Source organism: Calidris pugnax, unplaced genomic scaffold, assembly GCF_001431845.1.
Source record: "Calidris pugnax isolate Ruff unplaced genomic scaffold, ASM143184v1 scaffold28, whole genome shotgun sequence".
Classification (NCBI taxonomy): domain Eukaryota; kingdom Metazoa; phylum Chordata; class Aves; order Charadriiformes; family Scolopacidae; genus Calidris; species Calidris pugnax.
This window is the reverse complement of record NW_015090842.1, coordinates 19,909,507-19,935,575: the sequence shown is the minus strand read 5'-3', so window position 1 is coordinate 19,935,575 and position 26,069 is coordinate 19,909,507. Positions and strand designations below refer to the sequence as shown.

At 40.9% G+C, this 26,069-nt stretch overlaps 1 protein-coding gene across 1 annotated transcript in view; it reads right to left on the bottom strand.

The window, feature by feature from the left end:
• Window positions 1-1,399: 1,399 nt before the first annotated feature.
• SMPD3 (sphingomyelin phosphodiesterase 3, neutral membrane (neutral sphingomyelinase II)) overlaps window positions 1,400-26,069 on the bottom strand; it is an 85,767-nt gene continuing 61,097 nt past the window's right edge. The window contains exons 3-8 of the mRNA XM_014942490.1: window positions 19,300-19,375; window positions 12,691-12,846; window positions 9,365-9,454; window positions 8,463-8,526; window positions 2,989-3,151; window positions 1,400-2,191 (exon numbers count right to left, since the gene is read on the bottom strand). Of these exons, the coding sequence (XP_014797976.1) occupies window positions 2,090-2,191; window positions 2,989-3,151; window positions 8,463-8,526; window positions 9,365-9,454; window positions 12,691-12,846; window positions 19,300-19,375 (651 nt within the window). The 3' untranslated portion in view covers window positions 1,400-2,089. The remainder of the gene's footprint in view (window positions 2,192-2,988; window positions 3,152-8,462; window positions 8,527-9,364; window positions 9,455-12,690; window positions 12,847-19,299; window positions 19,376-26,069) is intronic.

The window sequence follows — 26,069 nt, the reverse complement described above, 5'->3', positions numbered from 1 at the left end:
AAACTGGTGGTGCACTGAAATAGTACACTAAAGTCTCTGACGCTGTAAACTTGAATTCCTAATTTTATCAAAAAAGGGGAATTGAATGAATCTGGTTCCATTGTTGAGTCCCCATGGGTGACACAGACTACCCTATGGTTTGGCACAGTACACTTTTAAGAGGCAGTCTCTGCTGAAGGGATGCCAGGACTGGAAAATGAGGCATACATAGGGTCAAGAGCAGGTGCAGTGGGAGAGCATGAGAAGTGGCCCACTACCTACTTGAAATTAGCCAATACTGTTAGTCCAGTACTTTTATGAGTTTCTCTACTTGCAAAATCAGACTGATCTAAGGAAAAGTTCTGTTTACTGTAGCTAATTAAGCCAGTACCAGAGGCTGTGCAGACTGGGGTTTCTAATTTTAATCTACTCTGATTTAGTTCAAGGTGATTCCTAGCAGATATAAACTAAACCAAAACAGGAGCATCTTCAGGAGTTTGTGGCCAGCATAACTAAAACAGTTTACTTAATAAAGTAAGTACAAGTATTAGATTTCAACTCTTTTCAACACAGGGAATTTGTAATGTAAGAGGAAGTAACACTGAAATTGAACAGGAAGTAGGCAGAAGAAACTAAGTATCAGTTAATACGCAAAGGGTCTTACTGTTCTTCCAACAACACAAACCCTTCTGAATGTAAATCCCTAAGAAGATGCCAAGTCTCATTATGGACCTGCTTCTCAGCTTTTCATTATTTTTGTTAAGGTTAGAGAGGCTGATTAGGTCAGGTCATGGGGAAAAGATGGCAGAGGGGAGCCCTCACCTTTAAGGACCTGCAGTGGAAAGAACGCACGCATCAGATGGCAAGACCCCAGTTAGAGTCTGCGAGCGCATCACAAATGGAGAACTGTCTCGCGGACAAGAGTCACAGATCTGTTCTCTAGTAGCTAGCCACGCTACGCCTTCCCTTCAGGTGTACTGATTCCTTTGGAAAACTGTTAGGTTATCCTGCCTTATCAGTCATACACTGTTCTACGCTTTTTCTCCCTCTCTAAGGTCACTTACACTTATTTTAACTCTATATCTAGCATGCATTTTACAAGCTATTTCCCACTTAACTCTCTCTAGCTAAGGCAGAATGTTGTCTCTGGTGTTACCAGTGGTACTACAGGAATCTATTCACTCTACTGTAACATACATATCATCCCATACCATAATTCAGAACTGCCCCACGTATGGGAAAGAAAGAAAAGACATTACAGGGGAACTATACTTCTTAAGGGAATAAGTTGCGCTTGGAAAGCTAAAGGCCCAATTCTGGAGTCATCATTCAGACAAAACACTTCATAATTTCAGTGGGAACACAGTTGGAATAAGGGTAGAACTGTGTTAAGTCTTAATTTCAATTTTTTCAAAATTTCAAAATTTTTTAAGTATCCTTAAATTGGACAGGAAGATATTGGTCTGCAAATGGGATAGTTTTTGTTTGTTTTAAGGTGTATCTGTAATGACAGAAGGGTTTGCCAGTCCCAGAATGCCTTGCTTTGGCTGGTATCTGATTTTTGAACTCACTTCCATTCTGATATTCCCCATGGTATCTTACTATTTTATCTCAGAGTGGCATGCAGTGCGGGCGCATGCTACTGATGCAAGCACGCTACTACAACTTTTAACAGGCTAAAAAAAGAAAAAAAGCTTTAGCTTCTTAGTTATACAAAGAAATGATGCAAAAAACCATTGAGCAGCACTAACTCACAGACTAATTACAAACTAAATTGTGCTATATATTAGTATAAAAACATGTTTTAGTAAGAATGGCACTGGTTCAGAAGGAATTAGGACTTCCATCTTGGTTCCGTTCGGTCCACAGTGAAGCATTGTAGTACAGGCCTGCCCTGTTGCCTGAGCAACTTGTGACAGTGGCTTTGGGCCAGAACCCCTTCCCTTTCTTCCCTTTGTATATCCGTCATCGTTGGTGCCTTCTTGGAGTAGCCTGGGTCAGGTCTGGTCATCTTGCCTAATGTGGCACCAGAATAGTTCGTTCTCATCCTCTGATATTTTTTTAATATCGTTAACATTTCCCTCTTCTAATCTCTCAAAGCTGGTCAGTTTTAAGGGTCGTCTTCTCCTGTAGACACCATGAGACGCATTGCTACTGGTAGGTGGTCTGTCAGGCCTGCTAACTGGGTAATAAAGCTGAACTCTTCCACTTCCTGCAGAAGGAAAACAGACATAAGAAAGAAGGAACTGGAAAACTGGTCTGTTATACCTCACACCAGGACTCAGCTTTTATGTCCCTTTTTAGTTACTTTGAACTACCTTACTGTATTAGTAGATGGATGGGACCATAGTATGGTAAGCTATCTGGCACACAGGGCATGTCGGTGTGGTGCAGTGTGATGAGGTGAAGCATTTATACAGTACATAGTTGAACTACTGGGGATGAAATCTGTTTCCTTTTCTGTCCAAGCAGCAGGTAATCCATGTGTGCAGAGAGGCACTTGCTGGGAGGAGGGGCTGTACTGCACTAGGTGTAGCATGCAGCTAAAAAAGGAAACCTGTCTTCATTAGATTGAGGTGTTAAACTTTGTGGGAACTTAAGGCAACCAAGAACCCCACTCCTCACGTCTCTGAATTCCAGACTTTTTTCTGGCAGCGTTTCATAGGACCACATTAAAGTTGTGTAGGAAATGCTGTCTGCTTCCCAGCTTCTGAAAGCTGGGTGAAGCAATCTCCAGGCTCACTTGATACAATGCAGATGTCCCCTCTTACAGGCCTGGTACTTAGAGCAGCCTATCTACCAGTGTTGCTACCAAAATCCCTAAACTCACCTTGAGTTTGTTTATGTAACAGGTTTACAAACTTGGTACTTGCATGCAAAAGTAGAAAATAGCAAAGCAGCAGGTTCTCCTTGGAGTATGAATTTGAACCCAAGCAGAACAGGCTGCAGTGCCATCCAGACAACTTTGTTGTATAAATTATGGCCTTTTTTGTCAGCTCTGAAACTCACCACTTTCCATTCCAGGTAGAGACCTTCTTCTGTATAGAGCATATAATCGATCCTCCTCCCGTTTCCTTTCAGCGATGCTTTCCTCCCCTTTTGACTGGAACTGTGGTTCTTGCTGGTGGGATAGACTAAGTATCCTTTCCTTCCTTCTTCACTTTCCAGCACCCTATTTTATTAAAAATCAAAACACATGCTTTAAATGTTTGCTCATTCTGTCCTTTTGTGCATTACACTAGGTTCTCTCCCAGTTCCCAGTAAGGATATTACCTGTCTCAAAGGACTGATAAACTTGTAAAGCGCATCTTTTTCCAAATGCATTTTGCAATATGAGGCTGTACTGACTGCTGACAGTGCTCTTAAAGCCTCGAGGCTGGTTTGTACTGGTAGACCTGCCCTTGTAGCCAGGAGAGCCAACATCTGAGAGGATGACCTTGCCTGCCTGGTAGCTGTTGTATATGGCAGCCTGCAGTGCCTCCACTGATTTCCAGTGTTGCTGAAGCTAGCAGAAGGGAAAACTCTTTCATTGTTTCCCTTTGAACAAACCTGAGTACTTTGATACAAACCTCTCCATGCTGATCAGAGCAACTCCGTCTGAAAGGAAGACAGCCAGCTTTACAGGTGGGATATTGATGAGGAATTGTTTTCAGGAGGACACATTTGGGCACAGGGTAGTTAGTTTTGAGCAAGACTCGGCATCAGATTACTGTCTTGAACCCCAAGCTCTTATTTCACTAGTAATGACAGCCTTGTTTATTCGATTCCTGTATGTGACACTCTTTAAACTCCTCTACAGAGATGGACTTACTCACCAGGTGTGTTAGGACTGCCCCCATCTTGCATGATTACCCAGCCCAAGACCATAGACAGAAGCAGTCAAAAATTAAGAATCAGTTTTCTATGTACCAGTCTCATGTTCAGGCAAATAAGCTGCAGCTCTCCTATTACAATTTTTAGTTTGGGTGCTTAAACCTTAACAGTAGGTTTTATACAGAAGACTATCAAGGCCCCAAGCAACTTGATCCAACTTTGAAGTTAGCCCTGCTTTGCACGTGACTTTGGACCAGATAACCCCTAAAGGTCCCTGCCACTCTATTTTTGCAATAATTCTATATTGCTGTACTCTTCTGTGTTTTTTGCTATGTTGTATTGGATTTAAAAGGAATCTTGGTTTGCCTTCTTGTATTCTATTTAAAAGGTCTACCAAAGGAGCGCCAGAGGCGACAGGCCCAGCTGGGTGTGCAGACACAGGGGTCGCACGCAGGGACTGCGTGGGAAGGGTACTCTGCAGAGAGAGAAGATCTGGTACAGTCATAGCTGTTTTGCATGGTAACTGTGGATGCAGAGAGAGGCAGATCAGGTTGTGATTTTGCTATCTGGCTCAAAACACAAACTACTTTCAAAATCACCTCCTTGAAGATCATTTTCCTTTACTTACCTGCCAAAACCTGAGCTCAAGGTTCTGTGGTTTCCCTTGAAAGAGTTGATTACGCCATTAAGCTACATCATCAACTGTCGCAGGAGAAACACTGAGCCATGAACTTGGGTCCTAGCAGGTACAAAGCCTTTAATTTCACCTTGGAAAAAAATAAGATATTTTTTGATCACCCAGTTTTTAAGATTTGACTTTGGATGGGTTTTATGGGGTTGGGTTTAGGAATTTTTTAATGCATGCACGTGAGAGTACAGAATGAAGGAAAAACAAGAGACAAACACCAGATTCTTGTGATGTGTTTTAATGTTTGAGATTCAGATGCTTTCTTTGTCAAATTTTGTCTCAGGAAGGACTTGAATGGTGGCAGAGGGGACACAGCACTTGCTACAGTTGATTAGGTCTCAGTAGTGTTATAATCTCTAAGTTTGGGTCAGTTGATGCATACAAGAAGTACTTTATGTGTCTTCAAAAGATAACATTGACAAAATTCTGGTCATAGAGATATTTAATCAGAACTTTTCTGAACCTTCTTTGGACTTAGTGAGGTACTGAGGGTTCCTATGAGTTTATTGTAACCAGTTTATGAAAGTAAGCTTCCTTTTATTCAGTTTTAGGCTGTCATCTAATAACTCATGTTAAATTAGGTTACTGTCTGCACCCCATTTGCAAGCTGATTCTACAAAAAGCTGCTGCCTGAAATTCTTTTTCTAGGTTCAAGAAAGCAAGCTCTTTGATGGGACTGACCTCTTTCAAAAATTGTATTTATATTTGGCAGAGCTAATTAAGTAACAAAGTAAAAGAAACTGCTGATTAGCGCTGCAGTACTACTGCAAAAAAAAATCTTATTTGCATTAATTTAAAAGATGAATTTGTTTTAGCTTCAATTATGTCCTTTTAAAAGTCTGAATGCTGGGTATTCACTTAACCTGCACAACTGCTCACAGAAGGGAAATGTTAATTTCAAATACATGAGGAAAACTAATTGTAAATGTGTATTCATCTGCTTCTGACTAAAACTTGTACCACTCTATGCAGTGCTTTGCTGTTTGTCTCTACACAAAGCAGACGCAAGTAGTGGACATCTGACTATGCTGTGTTAACAATTTAAGTGAACGTATCTGATTATGACTGATTTGCAGAACTAAACCTGAATTTTGTCAGGATAATTGTCTTAATTCATAGGACACAAAGAAACGGAGAATAAAAAGTAATTGGAACTTTATTTTTTCCTTGAAATATTTTCAGTCCCAAGTAACTCCAAAGGTTAAGTATGAAAGTGTCACGCAGCTCTGGGTGATGGTTGGTTTGCAGTGCTGACGGGGCTGCAGTGAACAGAGGAGCACAAAGAGCAGGATACGTAAGGGAGCTGTAAAGCAAAACTTACTCCCTCATTGTAAAGCTTGAGGGACCGTCTCTCGTTCAGGCAAGAAGCACCCCAGGAAAGGAAGATTTTTCTCACTGGTGTTGCAGCCTGTTGCCCAGAATCGTGAGCCTCCGTCCAGCAGTGGAGACTGGAAAAATTCTCAGTTAAATCTTATTAACTATGCTGTAAAGTTCTCTCCTGAGACAGACTCCATTCAGGGCTTAGAGACAAAAATGGGCTTATTGCAGTGCTTTGCTTGAAGTGACATACATCTTTCTGAGATGAGATTATTTGTGTGCATTTCATGAAGCCTTTCTGAGCAGAAGCTCATGTGGCTTCCAGTGCTGTGGCAGGGCCCAGATCGTTACATCTAGCTTACTAATTGTTCTATAATTATAAATGACTTGCTCATTATTTGTACCAAGCATGTTCTTCTAGTCCGATGTTTTACGTATGCTGTACTTGACATGAAAGAGATATTTAAGAACTAGTTGTTCTGCTGCTTTTATGGCCTAATTAGTTTAGTAATGTGAACTACTTAATTTTATTTATAAACCAGAGAAGAGTGCTGATGAAGAAGTAATTCCCTGGATAGCTTACATTGCCAATTTGAATGTCTGTTTTAAATGTCTCTAAGGTTTGATCAAGATTTATTATTGAAAAATTTAAGAAAGGATCGATTTTAGGCTGTACCCTGTTTTGCTGTGTATATGAATTATACTTGTTAGCTAGACAGTGCTGCACAGCTTCTGTGCTATTTAACATTTCAATATCCTTAAATTCCATTAAGGGCTTTAAATTTTACTGAACTTATTTAGCAATTCTTACATTTACCGATCCCCTGCAGAGATGGGAGGGCAGGCTCCCTTGGCCTCTCATGAAGTGAAGGTTTCTCTAACATATAAGCAGATCTACATAATGTACACATGCAGATGTGCACAAAAAGCTAGTGGAAATTCTGGTCTAATAGAGGGTTTTTTTCATCAGTTTAAAAGAAGCATAACGTATTGCAGAAAACAAACTGAAAGCCACTTTTAGTAGGCAAAATGTCTTGCATATATTCTGTTATCAACAGTCAAGAATATTTTCCAGTTAATTCATACTGGGATGCAGTACATAGACACAAGTAGTGGAAGTTATGCTCATAAATCTTCATTGATCGTTTGATGGCTTTTTATCTATCAGTAGTGTATTCAGCAATGAAGTTGCACTGACAAATACAAGTAACTCTTCAGGAAATAATACCCCAAAAGTAATTTGGTGACAGATTGTCTCAAAAGGCAGCTTGAAAACACAGGGGATTTTGTTGGGTTTTTTTTAATTATTTTTTTTTTTAAGCCTGCTTTTGGAACCATAAAATAGAATGTTACACCCACGTACAGATTTGCATTTGCAAACTTGATTGTAGGGCCAAATTACCTTACTTTTGCTTTGCAGAAATCCCTTTCACTTGTACCAAGTTCATGTTTTCAACGCGTGCATAGAAATGCCTGGAAATTTTGCAGGCTCTTGAATGTGCGAAGTGTGATTTGCTGTAACAAATCCTTATTTTGAATATAAACTAAACTCAGACCTTATGTCTAGAATTCAGTTTGTCAAAACTGATACAAGGAAGACTTGAAGAGGTAGCCTTACCTAACACGTTCAATGAAGTGTCCAGCTATACCATGCAGTGTACTGTACTTAGTGAGTAAAAATGCCAACATAAACTGTGCCTACGATAATGCACCATTTCCATTATATTGTGTTAACTGAAGCATCTGCACAGACTTATTAATTCAAATAACTTTACCTCTTTAGTATATTTGGGTAATGAACAGCTAGAATATGTTTTATAGTTAGTCATGATAATACCATATTTAGTTCATTAAACTAGCCTTCAAAGTGTAAAAAGGATTATCACATTCATTAAGTGCTGCTCTAAAATGCACAAAGGTTATTAATTTATCTCCACTGGCATATTATTTAACAAACAGTACAAGTATTCAAGAAATTTATCTTAAGACTTCTGTAAGTTAAGGGTTTTTTTGTATTTCTCTTAAGTCTACTAGCTCAAACCAAAGATACCTATTTCTCAATATCAAACCCTCCTTAAAAGTAATGCTGCACTACTGTCACCAATAGATATTAAGCCTTATTCCTAGTTATGTCTGAGGTACTATTCAATTCCTCTCTCTGTTTGTGAGTTTGCTTTTTTAGGTGTATCAAATTCTGCCAATTTCTGGAATGGGTGTTTTAAACTTTATGGTTTTTTTATTTGAGGAAAACTAAATTTTCTTTTGTTGCTGTCCTTTACAGTGCCATGACCATGGAACTGGCTGCCTGCAGAAAGACTGTCAAACAGGCTGTCACCATACCCTTTCCAGTAGTGCTCGGAGTTTCTTGTCCTATGGGCCTGTTCAGGTAGGACCAACTCTAGAGACATAAACCCACTGACTGCAGTTGCTCTCATCTTTTCACCCGCTGAAGCCAATGCTATTAGATTTAGAGAAGCAGCCACTTTCCTTCCCTTTTTTTCCTCTTCCCAAGTACCCCTGAGTAAAAAAAATGTGTTTGGCTATGGGGGTTTTTTTTCTTACAGTCAATAAAACACCCCTCAATTTTTGACATGTTAAAGAGCAAGCAATGAACTGGCTTTTAAGGAGTTGTCTAAAGTATGTGAGAGGATTAAGAATTGCATACTTCTGTAGGTTATCTGGAGTGCACACTTCTTCATCGTATAATCCTTCAGGATCCAGCAAGGTACCTGTGAAAAGAAAGGGAGATGTGACTTTCCCAGCCTACTTCTGTGACTTGCCTCTTGGGAGGCTTCCGGGACACGTGTGTGAGGAGCCTCCGTGTGGGAGAGGGGACCGCTCTGACTGAGCGCGTTGTGTCACGTCTCCTCTGCCCACACCTCCCCACTGCTGCCACCTCTCAAAACGGTGCCTCCGCTCTTCCATTTTCTCAGCCCCAGTGTCTCTGGTTTTCCTTTTCATCTGTTGCAATTGAGTAAAGCCACACTATTAAACAGTTCCACATTCTTACCTTTAGCATCTTCACAGTTATAATTGCTCCTCTAGAAAAAGTCCTAATTCCTGATCTAAAACTTCACCAAGTTCAACTGAGTTTTACCAGGTATGAATATCTCGGAGTTCCAGGAAGTCTTTTGTAAAATGAACCCTACAAGTTCATAGTGTTGTTGAATTGCTTTGTTACATCTCATATTTATCAAATACCAAATGGAACATTCTAATCAGAAGCTGCAGGCTTTCGTTGCATGCAGAAAGTACAGAAACAATAGCTTGGCTTCCTCCTGAAGTAATCTGGAGATTATTTTAGAAGTAGAATAGGTGTGGGAAGGCATTCAGGTAGTTCTATGCATAAATTCTAGAACGTGGACTGAAGTTTAAGTCTCTGGTCTTAATTGTGATTCAACAAGACACTGTTAATGTTTATAAAATATACGTTACAGAAATACACCTTGTAAATATTTGGTCTCTATCAAATTACTGCCAGTTAGCTGAACTACCTGCCGCTTATAGATGTTCTGTCAGTGACAGAAAAGTAAATGTTCACACGCTGACAGCTAGAGAAGGTCTTACCAATTGCCCATGGTTTATCCTCCCCAGGACCAATTCGACAAGGGTCTTTGTAGTGTGTAAACAGAGAATGCTGTTGCTCCAGCTTGTCCTCTGCAAGGAAAGAGCAAACCCAAGAAAAGGCACATCAGCTACGTGCAGTGAACTATGGACAACTGTGTGTCCTGCCACAATAGAAAAGGCAAGTCCTCCTTCCTGCTCGGTATACATTTGTAGTGAGTTGAATCAGTTCAGTAGTAGCTTTATTGCACAGCAATATCTTGTCTTGATTAGAAATTCCAATAAATGAGTGCTATTAACAGTGCTTCCCTGCAAAGTCTTTCTATGAAAGACATTTTTTGGTAGTTTCTACCCGTAAACTGAAGGTTTTTCAACATTTTTCCTTACCCTGTCATTGACATTGCATTGCTTACACTAGTACAAAAACTTATGTTGAAATAGATCACACAATGGAAAATTGGACTGACTTCACAATGTAAAAGGCTGTTTGTGGGTGTATATCTACATCTTGGCAAGTCTGAAAATAAAAGCTTGTGCTTTGCTTGCTTCAGAAGAATTCACTGAATGTTTTCCAAGCTATAATAGATAAGAGAAAGGACAAGCAATTGATAATTGGCTTGGGACATTATCTAAATCTTTAAAGCCATTCTAAACATAATCAGCATCACCTATCTAAGATAGATTAAAATTTTGTTGTGATTAATTTGCAAAAGATGAGACAAACTTAATCAATCTGACTGGAAGGCATTTTATCTTACACTAAAAGGTTTAAAAACATAATAGACTTTTGCACAAGTCAGTCTAAAGCAACCTGACAGTAAGTAACTTTTTAATAATGTTCCCACTAAATGTGAATTCACGGTATGAATGTTCTCATAATGTAAAGCTGGAGGGGAAAGCTGAGTTGCAGAAAATTTGTCATAAGCATAAGGTTGATCATGGACCTGGAGATCTTTGAAAACTACTGTCAATACATCTATGAATAGAAGCTTGATATTCACTGAAACATTAATTACTTGCAGTATCAGTCTGTGGAGTGGGAAAGAATACAGAAAATCATACACAGAATTACAGGAAGCTAATTATTGTTTAAAAAAAATAAATACCAAAATGTTAAATTTTCTGTAATGCTAACAAATGTCCCTAAAACAATGAGTAATGTAAAAATGGAGGAGAAAACTTCAAAACATTGCATTAACCTTGCTTAGTGCATAAGGAAAGAAAGCAATCTAAAAATAGCAAATGAAATAGCTTAATTTCAGTTTCCAGGCTTGAGTGAATTTTAAGGGGGGGGGATGTAAATAAGCTACAGAGATAGCAAAACTGGTCTTCTGTAACCTACTTTTCAATCCTCTTTAGCAGTGGCTGCAATATTTACAACTATCATAGGTTTTTTTCACTTTTGCTTTAAAAAGGTTACAACAGCATTAATTATACTTTGTACTTGTGCAAGATGTTGGTTAGCGTGCCAAAACCTCTCAGGTAGATAATACTGACCATATGTTCTGCCTCACAGCTTTGCTCCCGACTCTCATGCCGCATAACCCCACTCACTTTCCATTTGCTGTGTGACTGGGCAGTCTCCCCTTTGGTAAGCAGCAGATTGTTTATTTCCTTGATGGACATCTTTGCCTCCAGGCCACTCCATCCATCCAGCAATATTGCAAACAGTCAGATCACAGCAGATGTGTCCATTTCTATCCCCCAGCTTCTCTCCATTCATTGGGACTGCTGCAATTGCTGCCTCAGCCTGTCTGTGTAGCAGCTTGGCTAGCTGAAGACCCGTTTTTGATTACATTTCTTCCTTCCTTCCTTCCTTCCCTAAAAATGCACTACCACTGCTACCATTATATTTTATTCTAATAGCTGTTTGTTTAACTCCAGTATTCTGTAGCCATTACCACTTACTGTTCACCTCCACAGTGCATAATAGTTTCTTCTACCCATCAGAGCACTTCTGACAATTCAGAGTTTACTTAGGATCATAAACTTGTGACTGATGCACTTTCTGTACATACAAGCTAGAAACAAGCAACAGGAGGGCTGAGCTTTGGCTTAATGGTCTTTTTCTACCCAATTAAAATGTTTCTTCATCTTTGTTAAAAGCTTCTATTACAAGTGTCTGATAGAAGTAATGAGATTAGAGAATATTAGTTAATTTTTGAGATCAGAAAATTCTTGCTTTTTGTTTCTTAAAATTGTTTTTGGTACAGTTCTTGCCCTCAGCCTGAGTTACCTACGCTTCCCATGAGGACTGCAGAACTCGCACTAGATCCAGTTCACAAATTCACCTGTCAGTCCACAAACTCTGGTCGGAGTTACTGAGTCCCATTCAGAATGCTGCAGCCTGAGCTCACCTGCACGTCTCCCTGCTGACTCAGCACAGACAAACCCCTCTGATGACCCCCCACGCACTGTACCTGCCTTGTGCTTTTCCTACCTCAGCACTGCAGTTTTGGCCCAGTCGCACAAAAGGCTTTTGGGCCGTCAGCCGTGCGGCCCGCTGGTCCCTGGGCACTGCTGGTCCATTTGCCAGCTCCAGACCAGCAAAGTAGATTGCCATCACATAAAAGCAGCGAGGAGCTCAGCTGGGTGCCTGAGCTGTATGAGCAGGAAGGCAGAGAGGATACACAAACACAATGCTCTGCACTCTGTGTTGGCAATTTAACTCTTAACAGAGCACAATATTTATGTTTGGAAAAGGCCACTGTCTCTGTGAACTCACCAGACGTTAATTATGGTTTTGTGGAGTTCTTTTTCTAGTACCCTCAGCATCCAAATATAGACAAAAAATATTAAAAACTTAATAAAATAAAACCCCAAAGCTACAAAGCATCAGTTATTTTTTTCCAAGACCTAATTCAGCAATGTTTGGTTCGCTCTGCAGCATTAATCTCCTATGCATGTGTATATACACTATCAAATTATTTTTAACTGCATGAATTTAATACTTTTTGTCCATAAAAATCCCATAACATACAAGTCTTTCATTAGTAACTGAAATTCTAGGACAGTAGGTGTCTACCTAATTCAAGTAAAGCTAAAGCACTAGATCTGTCCTCATTATTGCTACCACAAGTCACAAATTATTGCCCTTTGTGCCTTAAAAAACATTATTAAGCAACTAATTCAGCAGAGCTCATAAGTGTGAGCCACTCTCCTTAGCTCATCTCGAGACTGGTAATTTTTTTAGAAGTATCTGTAGAATGAAATCTTTCCTTGCAAAAGCCAGTCACAATATCGTATACTGCTGTAACCCACAGGAATCAAGAATCTTCCTGTTCCTTTTTGGAATAGGTAGATGCCTGGAGAAAAAACTGTTGTCTTACCAGAGGAGCAGTTATCAAAGTTGAGATCTCCACAGATTACATCAAACGCCACCAGCTCCTCTGGATTGGCTGTACTGGAGGAGGAGGTAGATTTTCTGAATTCAGACAGCCAATCTTGAAGCATATCCAGTTGCTCACATCGAACAGTAGTATCTCCTGCAGCAAACAAAAAAATACCCAACAAAAACATGAAACAAGACCTCCTTTTAGCATGTTACACAGCCACATATTAATTGCTAGGCTATCGTTAAACAACTTGAGAAAAAGAGCACAAGATAAAAAAAAGGTGTGGCTAATGGTATACTCAGAACATAGTGCTCAGCCCATTGTGAAGTTCATGAGGAACGACACTTTTTGATGATTTAAATATATCTTTCTGGAACCAATCATACTAGCCACATCTGAAGAAATAAGAAGATAAAGTGCATCTGTGCTGCAGACAACCAGCCAAAATGACGTTTCTGGCCGCAGGAGGGGAGTGATCTGATGCGCTACATCTATAATCGGGAGTTCAGAGTTCAAATCCTACCTCAGACAAAACTGGACAGCATGCTTTGGGGTAAACCATGAGATTTTTCTTTGCTTTGCTTTCTAATTGTTTAAAATGAAAAATTTAATTTCAGTTGGTTATTAGTAAATATACATCCCTGGTAAATTCAACTCACTCACTCACTCATGCTGTAACAGTCCATCAGAGAGTCCATGTTACATTTGTGTTCAAGTAAGAATGCCTAAACTGGAAGTATTGTTTTGTGTTTTTAAAGGTACGTGTAGATACAGGTTGGGGCAGGCAGTACTGCAGAAATAAAGAACCAGATCCTTTTCCCCACTTGCAGGGAAGTTACACTGGGTTACGTGTGCTGAGGATGTGCCCCGTTTCACAGGACTGATATGAAAGGGTTGAGATTGATTGGTTGCCAAATATATTTTGTTTGTGAAACCATCTGACACACATACCAGCTCTTTAATTATAGCAACTAACCATACCTAATTTCTAGCACATTAAGTGACATGAAGTCTTAGAAAAAATTAATTACTGGCTCTCTTAAAATGATTACAGGAAAAGCTTGATGTGAGGAAAGAAGCAGGAAGTGACACACTCTAGAAATAATTGTTTACCATATTGTCTTTCCTTTCTTTTTCTTTTGTTTTCACCGTACCTATTGTTAACAGTTATTATTTTGCTTGTTTCAGACTTGAAATGATATGTCAAGTCAGACCGTTACTTTTCTTCAAAAGAAAAGATTTGTTTTTGAATGACACAATCAGAAGAAAAAGCAGCAATCCCAAAATAACTTAGTCTGACTATAGTTCTATTTTAACCTAATTCGCTACTTTGTGCTAGCTATTAAAAAAGTGTAAAACACCAATTAGAAACATCAGTTACACATATGTCCAAAGCTGCTGTCAGTGGCCACTATGGAGATGGGGAATATTTAAGTCCGTGTCCTCATAGCTTGTTACTCCCTCATCTCAACTGCGGCTGTCACCAGCACTGTGCAGACTTTCAGAACGTGGACTAGGCAGTGCACGGGAGCTGCGTTAACCTACAGACAGACTTCAGGCCTTAGCTCTTTATTTTCCTACCACTATTAACCTGTGAAGCACTGGAATTTTTAAGAACATCTCGGAGCCGGGGGGGGGGGTTGGTAAAACAACAGTTAAATATAAACTGAATCAGAAATGAACCAAGCATGATTTCATACAATCCTAAATAATTAAAAGAAATATTAAAAACAACATGACCAGGGAAAGAGATAGCTTTAAGTAGCTTCTGACACCAACTTACATCTTCTGACTGGTAATTCTAACAGCAAATAATCTGATTTTTTTCTTCCACTCGTGTTACTCCCACCAAATCTTTACCTGTTGGGCTGTAATGTAAAAGCAGGTACAAATGCTTCCTGGATCTGTTCCCTAACCTAAAGCTTCTAGTTGTACCTCCAGTTCACCCAGTACCTAATCGCACAGCTTGATGTGAGTCCAGACCAATGTGTTCTTGGGAAAGCCCTTGCTACAACAGCACAAGAAAGCCCTCCAGTGAAGACGTAGCTAGACAAAAGCACAAGAAATGGATCACGTGGAATAAATACAGCCTGGAGCAGGTGACACTAACCACAAAAAGTGTGCCTGACTAACGTATACATTCTGCTTAACTAAAGATACAGACAAAATTACAGATTCATAGCAAGCAGGAGCTTGCAAGGGCCCTCTGGAGATCATCTACCCCAACCCTTCTGCTCAGGCGGGGCAGCCACAGCAGGCTGCTCAGGACCTTGTCCAGTCAGGCTTTGAATAGTGCCATGGTTGGAGAGTCCACAGCCTTTGGGTATCCCATTCCAGTGCTTAGTCACCTTTGCAACAAAAAACGTTGTCCTTTGTTTACACGGCATTTCTTGCATTTCAGTTTGTGCCCGTTTCCTCTCATCCTGTCACTGGGCCCCGCTGAGGAGAGTCTGCCGCCATCTTCCTTACAACCCTCCCAGTGGGTATTTACCCACTTGGGTAAGATTCTTCCTGAGCCTTCTCCTCCTGCAGCTGAACAGGCCCAGCCTTCACAGTCCTGGTGAAGCTTATTCGAATTCATGGGCTCTCCTTATTTTATAGCAGCTGAATCTTTCTATTCTGTCTCACCTCCTTAGGCTAATACTTTCTTCTGGCCTGCCTTTGTCTCCTCATACATAACTTTTAGGCGTGGTGCATGTTGACAAGAATGCAGTAACATCCCCACAAAGTCCTGATTATATAAATTGCTCTCTACAAATCCTGATTATGTAAATTGCTCAGCTGTCTAAGACCAGCTTTTATATCCCTGAACTGTCCAGGTCTTTTTGCATTTTCTGTGAATTAGCCATCTAGTATGGCTTCACTAGGATGAGTGATAAAATAATGCAGCTGTTTACCATATGGGCATAAAGCTCAGCCTGTCACAGACCAGCATGAACGATGTAGCAAACCCACTTAACTGAAACGCACAAAGGGAAAATTCTCCAAAAGAGAAAACCCTTAGGAAAAAAAAAACAGACAGACAGGCAAAAACATTTTAGAAGGATATTGCAGAAGTTGTCTGGTAACATGCACTGCTATTATTAAAAAAGCATTAACTGCATAGTGACATACATCTGCCTGGTAAGAAAGCTCAGCCTTTGTAGCAGCACTAGCACCAGATGAGCTCAGGGCTCTACAGAAAAATAGCCTCGGAAATCTAGAAACAGATGACTTTCACTTCTTTTTAGAAAAAGTGTAGAACTTGTGATAAACTGACATCTCTGATGACTAGAGGTCACAGAAGTAATTGCACTTTAGTACACTACCATGACAAAAGATGGGATCCTCTAACGCAACTGGAATATAACTGCTTTCTGAGGTTAATGTTAAATTAACAGTATCCAGCTTATCCTGCAGCTACACAGCAGGTACTGTATGTATCTGTATGCAAAAGTTACTAGTGAGACTCAGTCTGACCAGCTCCCAGTGATCAATAGCTTTGGAGATGAAGAATGAAGATAATTGAACTAATCACCTGAGTAGAGGAGAAGCCAAACCTGTATCCAGAACAATAAGGGGAGCAAACATTTAAAAAACTGCTGCTGAAGTGAAATAGCATCAATAAATATTAACAGAAGAGAACTAGGTAGTAACTCCTAACACTAACATTCAACTTCGCCTTCTTCCAGCCTTCAGCTCTAATTAAATGTTCAGATAGAATCACTGATCTGATTGACTGCCACCAGTGATTAACCAGAGAATACAGATTTGTACTAATTGCTCTACACTCCTTTACTCAGTAACTGGCCTGGAAAAATGCAAATAATTGTGTTGTGACTGGTTCCTGCAGTTAGCCTTTCCAAATTCTTCACAAGTTCTCTTCAGCTCCAAATTTTGTGGAAGGATGAAAGGGTAGTGTGGGAAACCTCAGCCACCATAAATAAATACTTTACCTTTTTTCATTATAGGATAATCATACTTGCACTTTCCATTCACTTTGGAAATGCTTAAGTGAAATACTGGCTTTAGTTAGGGCTGCAGGTAGGTACTACAGGCTGAGGAAGACTGCTTTGTCCTACTCTGAAAGATGTTGAACAAAGCAGCTGACAGGTCTAGTCAGAGGAAATGATAAGATCCAGTGGAGGTTTTTAACCACTAAGGGCTATGGGATATCTTGGCAGGGAACGTGCCACAAGTGAGGGTAGGGGGCAAGAGCAGGCTGCCACAAGTGGGGATATGCCAGCCTTGCTATTTCAGAAACATCTGTGGAATCACTGCCTAGGGAGCTTAGCACTGAGGTTACTCCTGATTGCACTGTCAGATCCCTCCAGACACTGAGGGATCTCTCAGGACTGAGCCAAGTTCTGCTTAAGCTGTGTGTAGGCTTGTGGAACCTGACACTAGGGAAGCGTGAGCTGCCAGCACCTGCACTGCTGATGACCAAATTCACGCTGAACGCCCAACAGGGACGTGAATGGGGTTATGAGCCAGAATCCAGCATCCTCCATCAGCTGGGCCTGGGCTGGAATAGCCTGAGGCTGGCTCCCTTTTCATGGCTTGGTGAGGTGTCTGAAAGGCGTGACTCAAGGGACTTGGGAGGTAGGTGGATTCTAGGCAGCAAAACCTGTCCAGAACATTAATCACTGACTAATTGAAAGACATAAAAGAACCATGTAAACTTAACAGCCCCTTGGAAAATAATTACATTCAAGTCTCATTAAAGGATCCCTTCATTTGTCACTGAAACGCAGCTATTTCCACAGTGGAAATAAAGAACTTCATAGCACCATTCAGTAATAGGTGGAGAACTGAGAGGATACACTAAATCTAATTCTAAAGTTTTATTGAAAAAGGTGAATGTCAGGTCTGAAGAAATAGTAATTGCTCAGAACAGAGTTGAGCCAGCCCATGTCTTGATAAAAGTAGTTCATCCCCTACCATAAGCAGTTGGATCCCTTCATTTTATACTCGTGTAAGTATCAGAACTATCAAGTGTAAGTTTATGTAGCCTAGAAGGGAAGCCAAATTGCACTCAGCCACGTATGACAAGATGATTTAAAGGCTAACCTTTTAAACAGTGCTTGTTTTTATAGATACCACATCTTTACATCCTTGAAGTGTTTTTTGGATAATTTTTTAAGTGTGTGAAATGTTATGAATCAGATGATACAAATCAGAAAGCACAGCTCTGCCAAACTTATGAACTTTAGTTTTCTATTTCCTTACATAAACTAATATGATATATCAAAGGACAATTAGACTCTTAAATCATTGTCTGCTCTATTTGAATGTAGTTTGAACCAGATAAGCCTAAAAATACGAAGCAAGAACATAAGTAGGAAAATGAAAGGTTGTGTTTTACCCTTGAAGAAGCTTTAGGCTGACTTTGAAAACAGAACATTACTTCCCCATTATTCTTCCCTGCCCCCTCTTCCTCTTTAATATTTCAGGGATTCACAATGTGGTTATCAAAGACCTACTGAGAATACATGACTAGGTAGTAAAAAGGAACAGGACTGGAAGTGGAGGTTTATAACCTAAACTAGAACAGCAACAAATCTCAGCTCCACAAAGCAATCTCACAGTACATTACCATAATTCCAGAGCTAAAAATAGAAAACCAGAGAAGGACATTAAATTGTTAAAATGTAGCTGAAAAATTCATGAGTCTTCTTCAGAACCATCCAGTCTCTCTCATGTACTTCAGGGACTGGCAGTTTTGTTCCCAAGCCTGTCTCTCTGCGCCTGAAGCACTGACAAAGTCGAAGGCAGGCGAGCTGCCTGGCGGGGTTACCCCAGACACGCGGTAGCACAGAGGTTCAAAGTTCTACCATTTATAATGCATGACCATCTCGCCTCAGTCTGCGGCGTAGGCGCTGTCTTCAGGCAGGCTGGGAGGGCTGTGTCAAGCTCTCCAGCTCTCAGCAGCACAAGAATCATAGTTGCATCAAGTAAAACTAAGGATATCCACCCCTCTGGCTAAATTAAATTTGGATCTTACACAAAGTAAAGGTTTGTAGATTTGGCTTTTATTTTATCACTACATCTACTCTAAGTATAGAACTGATAGCTGTGATGCAAAGCACACAGAGCATGCTTTGTTAAATGTAATAGCGGAACTGCTTTTAAACATGACCAAGAGATTTTCTTAGTAAGGGTATTAACTTTCTAGACATTTATGTATGAAATTCGCAGGTCAAAAACCAGAGAATTTGGGCTTATTCCAGCTGCTGACTTCTGATGGAAAAACTGTCCCAACTTGTATCTTCTGATAATCCCTCAGTTACGTACAAAGAAATTTTAGTTTATATGTTAATATGAGTTATTAAATACTATTGAGTAATGATGATAGAAATGTATTAGCTAAAATAATAGTATTTGGTAAAGAGGGAGCAGGGGAAGAAAAGCTCTCAAAGGATATTCTTTGTTTGTGTCCTATAATATTAAATTACCCTGAGACTGAAAATGTGAAGCTTTGGGGATACACTTGTCTTTCTTCGCTATTTCACTGCTATTTGCAACACGCATTGCACTTTGTCAGAAATACTGGAGGAGCAGTGCTTGCTACTTTTGCACAATACCACCCCCCCGGCCTAGAAATAGTGAAAATTAGGAGAGTACCTGCAATAGCTTGCAAGTGAGTGCAGGAGATGTATCCCACGATTCTTTGGTCCTGAGGTGTACTTCCCACTTGCACCTGGAAGGGAAGGAAGAAATAAAAAGGTGATTAATGGAATAGCTCATACGACTCCGCTTCTAACCCCGGCTGCTCAGCCTCTGTACACAGCATTGGCCTCTTCCACCACTCCTTCCATCCAACCCCATTTTGAAAACACACACAGAAAAACCCGCCGGAGACACAGGGTACTGGTGTCCCACCTCCTGCTGGCACGCTGACTCCTGCCTGACCACCACTACTTCAGTGTTTTGATTTTGATCTGCAACACACACAAATATTTGACTTCCTCCCATTCTTCACATTCCCATTGGTTCTGTCCCAGCTGCGCTGTCACCCTTTTGCATCCCATCCCAGCAAGACCCAGGCCCACCATTGAAGTGCCGTGTAACCCCATCAGCAGTCTCATGCTCGGTGGCTCGGTGTCTGTGTGAGACCAGCATGCAGAAGGAAAAAATGCCAAGGGAGTCTGAGGAAAATGATGAAACATGAAATAAATACTGGGCTTGACTATGTTTTCTGCATTCTACAGCAAGTTTTGAGTTTTGAGGGACTTTTATTACATTCTTCTACAAAGGTGCTGGGGATTTTTGCTGTGTCTCAGCGCAGTATTTACTTTCTTCAGGTCACGGCAGCAGCCTCCAGGTCTGTCAACCAGATGAAAACACAATGTGTGCCCCTGCTCTTATATGCAGAAGCGGAGCTTTCAGGGAAACTGGAATGTAGTATAATTCCTCAGCTGTATCATACGCAACAATCTGTTAAAAATATATTTGCTGGTGAGCACACAAGCAAATTAGAATCAAGTTCTGGTTTAGGTTTTCAACTCCATTGAAGGTTTTGGCAGTTCAGGACTTACACAGCTGCAAATCAAAATTCCTGACGATTGAGAATCAAGATTTGGATTGAGGCAAGAAAGTAGTTTGAGCATATGGTTTTCCTGTTGAGAATTAACGTGGCAACACTGCATGGACTACTAAAGAGAATGCCCACAGAGGAAAGCTGTACCCAGGGCTCAGAAACAAAACCCACAGATGACTCCTTCACAAGGCCAGGCTCAAATTTCATCTGACACCTCTAAATAACATGTAGAGCTACATTTCATACAGATACAATTTTGCCAGGTTTGTTGGTTTTCTTGTTTTTCAGCTATCCAAGAACCATCGGATGCATTTTAATACTTATAAAGTCAGCTTTGCAGTGAGTGAATTTAGAAGTCATTTGTACTCAACAATGCCTTGGTAACTTTCAGTTTTTGTTGCAGCTAGAAGACTATGTAATAAACAACTTGCATTATTCTGTCCTCAGTCTGTGCAGTCCTTCTTTAGACAGTTTTCCAAACAGATATTGATGGTGTTCTGCTGCTCCCATGCAGTTAACCTCCTTCAGGGAGGGCAAAGGCAGAGGAAGATGAGGAAAATACACACAATCACTGCTGGATCTACCCCTAGGCCAGAGAATTCTCCTAAACTCACAAGGTTGTAGCAGAGTCCCAAAGGATATGCTGATCTGCAGGATGGCTGTTCGTGACTACCGCAGAAGCTTCACTACACAGACATCCCTCAGGCTGCCTTGGTATGAAGATCACAATGTCACTGGTGAATTAAAGGAGCATTCTCTCTCAATTTTTTATGCAACATATGTCATTCCAATAGAAAAGTGGGAAACCTTTGGTTTATATCCTCTAGTATCTAGTGCTGACAACGTGTATGAATTATATTTTCCAGACTTTGTAATTCAAAATCAGATTTTCTCTGAAAAATATATATTGTAAAATCTCTACTAGTTTACAACTTGGGAGTCTCTCTTCCTGCAGAGAAAAGGTATGCGTGTCATACATCTTTCAATGCCATCCACTGTAACTGCACTGAAAATACTGCATGTGAAGTTTTCTGCCTTACAGCAAGAATGTGCTGCTTATAATCCTCTTATTGACTAAAGCAATGGATATGGCTAGAGAGTGAGGAGATGTCCCTGAGATCTGCTGGGAAGGCTGCACAGGCCAGGAGGTTCCTCCCGTGTATTGATGGTAATTTCTTGACTCAGGTGGTGGAGGAGCCAACAAGGAGAGAAGCACTACTGGACCTACTTCTGACAAACAAAGAGGCACTGGTGGAGGACATTAAGGTTGGGGGCAGCCTTGGCTGCAGTGACCATGGAAAGATAGAGTTCAGGATTGTGGGTAGTGTGTGCAAAACAACAAGTAGTAGCATCCTCATAGGTGAGCTTAGGAAGTGTAGGTCAGATGAATGGACAGTGAGGTGGATTGAAAACTGGCTGAAAGACAGAGCTCAGAGGTTTGTGATTAGTGGCACGGAGTCCAGTTGGAGGTTGTTAACAAGTGGTGTTCCCCAGGGGTCCGTACTGGGTCCAGTCCTCTTCAATATATTTGTCAATGACCTGGATGAATGGATGGGATGTGCCCTCAGAAAATTTGCTGATGATACACAGCTGGGAGGGGTGGCTGACACACTGGCTGACACTGCTGTCATCCAGCGAGACCTGGACAGGCTGGAGAGTTGGGCAGAGAGAAACCTGATGAAGTTCAACAAGGGACAGTGCAGGGTGCTGCACCTGGGGAGAAATAACCCTCTGCACCAGGACAGGTTGGGGGTGACCTGCTGGAGAGCAGCTCTGAGGAAACAGACCTAGGAGTCCTGGTGGACAATAGGATGACCATGAGCCAACAATTTGCCCTTGTGGCCAAGGAGGCCAATGGCATCCTGGGGGGCATCAGGAAGAGTGTGAGCAGCAGGTGGAGGGAGGTCATCCTGCCCCTCTGCTCTGCCCTGGGGAGGTCCCAGCTGGAGCACTGGGTCCAGTTCTGGGCTCCCCAGTTCCAGAAGGACAGGGAACTGCTGGAGAGGGGACAGCAGAGGCTACAAAGATGATGAGGGGCCTGGAGCATCTCTTTTTACAAGGAGAGGCCGAGGGACTTGGGTCTTTTTAGTCTGGAGAAGAGAAGGCTGAGGGGGGATCTGATCAATGCTTATAAATCCTTAAAGGGTGGTTGTCAGGAGGATGGGGCTGGCCTTTTTTCAGTGGTGCCCAGGGACAGGACAAGAGGAAATGGGCCCAAACTTGAACATAAGAAGTTCCATCTAAACATAAGGAGGAACTTCTTTCCTGTGCGGGTGGCAGAGCCCTGGCAGAGGCTGCCCAGGGAGGTGATGGAGTCGCCTGCTCTGGAGACATTCAAACCCTCCTGGACATGTTCCTGTGCAACCTGCTCTGGGTGGTCCTGCTCTGGCAGGAGGTTGGACTAGATGATCTCCAGAAATCCCTTCCAACCCCTGTGATTCTGTAAAGCAGATGGAATCATTTTCAGTATCTCTATCCAAAAAGCATAAAAGATCTAAGTTGGAAATCTGAACACCCAAACATAAATTATAGTCAGTTGAGAAAACAAGTCAATGGAAATTGGCTTTAGAATTTCTTGTGCAGCCTTAATGGAGTGCCTGACAGGGCCTTGTACTCACCAACCAGTTTACGTTGATCACACTCATTTCCATTAATCATAAATAAATACGTATGGTGTGGTGTCCCTGATGTGAACATATCTGTACTGAAATGGACTTGGGATCTTCCTCTCAAAGAATGACAAGAAGTGGCTGAGAAGAAGGACCAACTGCCGCTCTGCAGAGGTGGGCGAGCGCAGGGGCCGGTGCCCTGGGGCTGTGGTGTGCCAGGAGCAATGGCTGCTTTGCACACACACGAGGGCAAAAGGAAAGGGGCTTTCATAAATGCTCTGCTAATTTTAAAAAAGCTCAAAAGCAAGAGCTGAAGACATTAAGATAACAAGAATTTCGTTGGAAAGTGCCAGCGTGGAAGTACATCCAAAGGTGCTTGTCTCCCCGATTTCCCATTTCCTCCAACTTTTTTGACTTTTGGGGTTGGGTTTTTTTTTGACCGGCATTATTTGACCCACCACGCAGAGTCATTTGAGTATAATGATAATGGAGGCAAACATTTGTGACAACTGCTAGGAGAGAAAATAAATATCCTTGCAGCTACCAAGTCAGTCCCCAGCCAGAGCAGAAGCACTAGTACATTAAATATGGTCTGAAATAAAACAGTAAGGAAAATCTGTTTCTTCAGTGTAATTTGGTATTTCACAGATGACAAGGACTATGGGATGTATAGACAGGAAAACTACTTGACCTCTGGAATATTACAAGCCCTGTAACTCCACATAAAAGCATTCCTTCGTGTGGCCCAGTGCCATGGCTCCCTTTGGAGCCTTCCATTCCCCAGGGGCAGCCCGGCAGGAGATCCCACTCTGCATTTCAGCCTGCAGCCTGGATCTTGGCAGGAAGGTTCCACTTCCACCAAACCAAGTCAGGACTTCACAAATAGCATAAAAATTTTTGCTGCTTAACACAGAAGAAACTTCTAAATTCACATTTACAAAAAAAAATCCCAACATATATGTAAGCAAATAAGCAGAGTGGCTCCTTCACCATAAATCCAACTGAAGTTTGCTTCGGCTGCACTTCAGTAGCTCTGTGTCAGTAACACATTTATCAGATTACCTTTGTGGTACTACTTCAGATGGTGCTTTCTATCATCTTAGTTGTGTCATGGACCACTCTTCTATATCTATGGAAATTTATAGGAAGGTAATATCTAAATATAAGTTCCCAATGTTTTAAAATAGGATAGTGATTACAAGAGGAAAAAGTTTATGTGACATCCTATTAAATTCTGATGTTACACAGAGGTAAAATTAAAACATAAAATATATCCATGGTTTAGTAAAGGGTCCTAATTATATAATTTTGACAGAAACAAGTTAATATTTTTCAATATTATGCTGAAATATGCAAAATATATTCCAAATCTCAGTACATCTGCAAAGTTTAAATAGTCAAACTAGTCAAACCTTTGGAAGGTAGGAGTAGATTCTGATCCTGTTACTGAGCATTACATTTTGTTAGCTGTTGGAGGGGCATAAAAAGCGCGTTACCACTAAGAAAGAGGCTTTTTTCCATAAAGGAGAAAGCCTACTAGGGTTGTGTTTGGAATTCAAAATGCCAGTTTCTACTGCTGCATATTTGCATTTGTCCTCTGCCTGTAAATTAAATAAGTAAGTGTGGAACTGACTGCACTGAATTTTTATTTTCAGTCAGAGTACACAAAAGTACTTGACATCAAGTACTTTTTAGTAAAAGATTTCATCTCTATGCCATAGCACATTAGTACAATCTACTGAAGAACCCGTGCTGGTACTGTGCTGTACTGTGCAAAGCTGTGTATCAGAGACTTGTCCTATAATGGACTGAGGATTGTATGTCCTCCTGTTAGACTGGCGTCAGGTAATAAATAGTGCTCATGAAAGAAATCAAGCCAACAACGCTACGGCAGAAAGATTCTTGCTGACAAGAAAAAAAATGTAGCAATAGTTGAAATTTTAGAGCTTGAGTGAAGGAAATAACTGTAAATTCAATCACATTACTTGCTATCATGGGAATTTTCTGAGATAACTGGAAAATCTTGTACATCTCATGTTTACCATACTCTAGTATAATACATATACAGAGCTGCAAACATGACAAGTATCTTGTCTTTAACCATTTATATTTACACACATCTGTCCCAGCAACACAAAACAGTTCTATTACATCTGGATGTCAATAAAAGCATCAACAGATACTTAAACAAAAAACAGGGAAATGCTACCTAAATAGCAGGGAGATTTCAATACCAGCTTCAAACATGTCATCGCTGTGTTATAAATAATCAGCTACTTGGAAGGAAATGTTCTTTAATGGTTAAAAACGAGGGCCACGCCATACATGAGAAATCTCACTTGATTAACGAATGAAACTAGGTTCTCAGGACTGACCAGTAATGTGTAGACAAAACCAAGAGGTTTGTTATGAGGAGAACTTAACCTTTAGTGACAATGTCTAGAAGCTTCCCATTGCCAGGAGGCAGCCATTCAAAAAAATCCGAAATGAAGTAGACGGGTTCTCAGATTTCTGTACACTGCAACGTGAAGGGTTTCTATCCATACAAGTCCAAGCATATGACATTGCCTCTTCCTCCATTGGAAGCAAATCCAGGTGCACAAACCAGAAGAGAGCTACCATTTTGGCGTACTCCTGGAAAAAAAGCTCTGCCGAGTTTATCACCCCGAGTCTACATGTGGCCAGTAAAGCCAAAGCTGGGAAAGGTAAATAATCTGACTGCAACACCAAGACTCCTTCAGGGAGATGGGATACTACATGGAATAATTTCAGCTTCAGCCATTATATTTAATCACATCTTGGACTGTAAGGAGCAAAACCATTCATTTCATCAGCTTAGTTGCCCATGAAGGTGTCAGTTTTGCAGTTGGAACAAATGTAAAGCGTAGTACTGATTCCTGCATTGTTCTTTGGAAGAGCGTGAGTCTCCAAAGTCTCGAGCCCTACAGCAGACAAACTCCCAGTCATGGCAAGAACCAAGCTAACGGTGCTCGTATTATGAATTAAAACTAGCCAGTCTTAAAAGCACACCTGTGGGAAAAACCCTCTCCTTAGAAACAAAAGCATGAACACTGCATTTGTAAAGAACGGCATCTAAGTGGGGGCCTTGAGTTACTGTTTATCTTAGAAATAAAACACCCAGATGGAGAATAAGAGCAGGGCAGAGAAACAGACTCTACAGGAGATGTGACAGTGACTTACTCCCACAGAAATATTCAGCTTGCCATATGTAGCCAATATTGGTT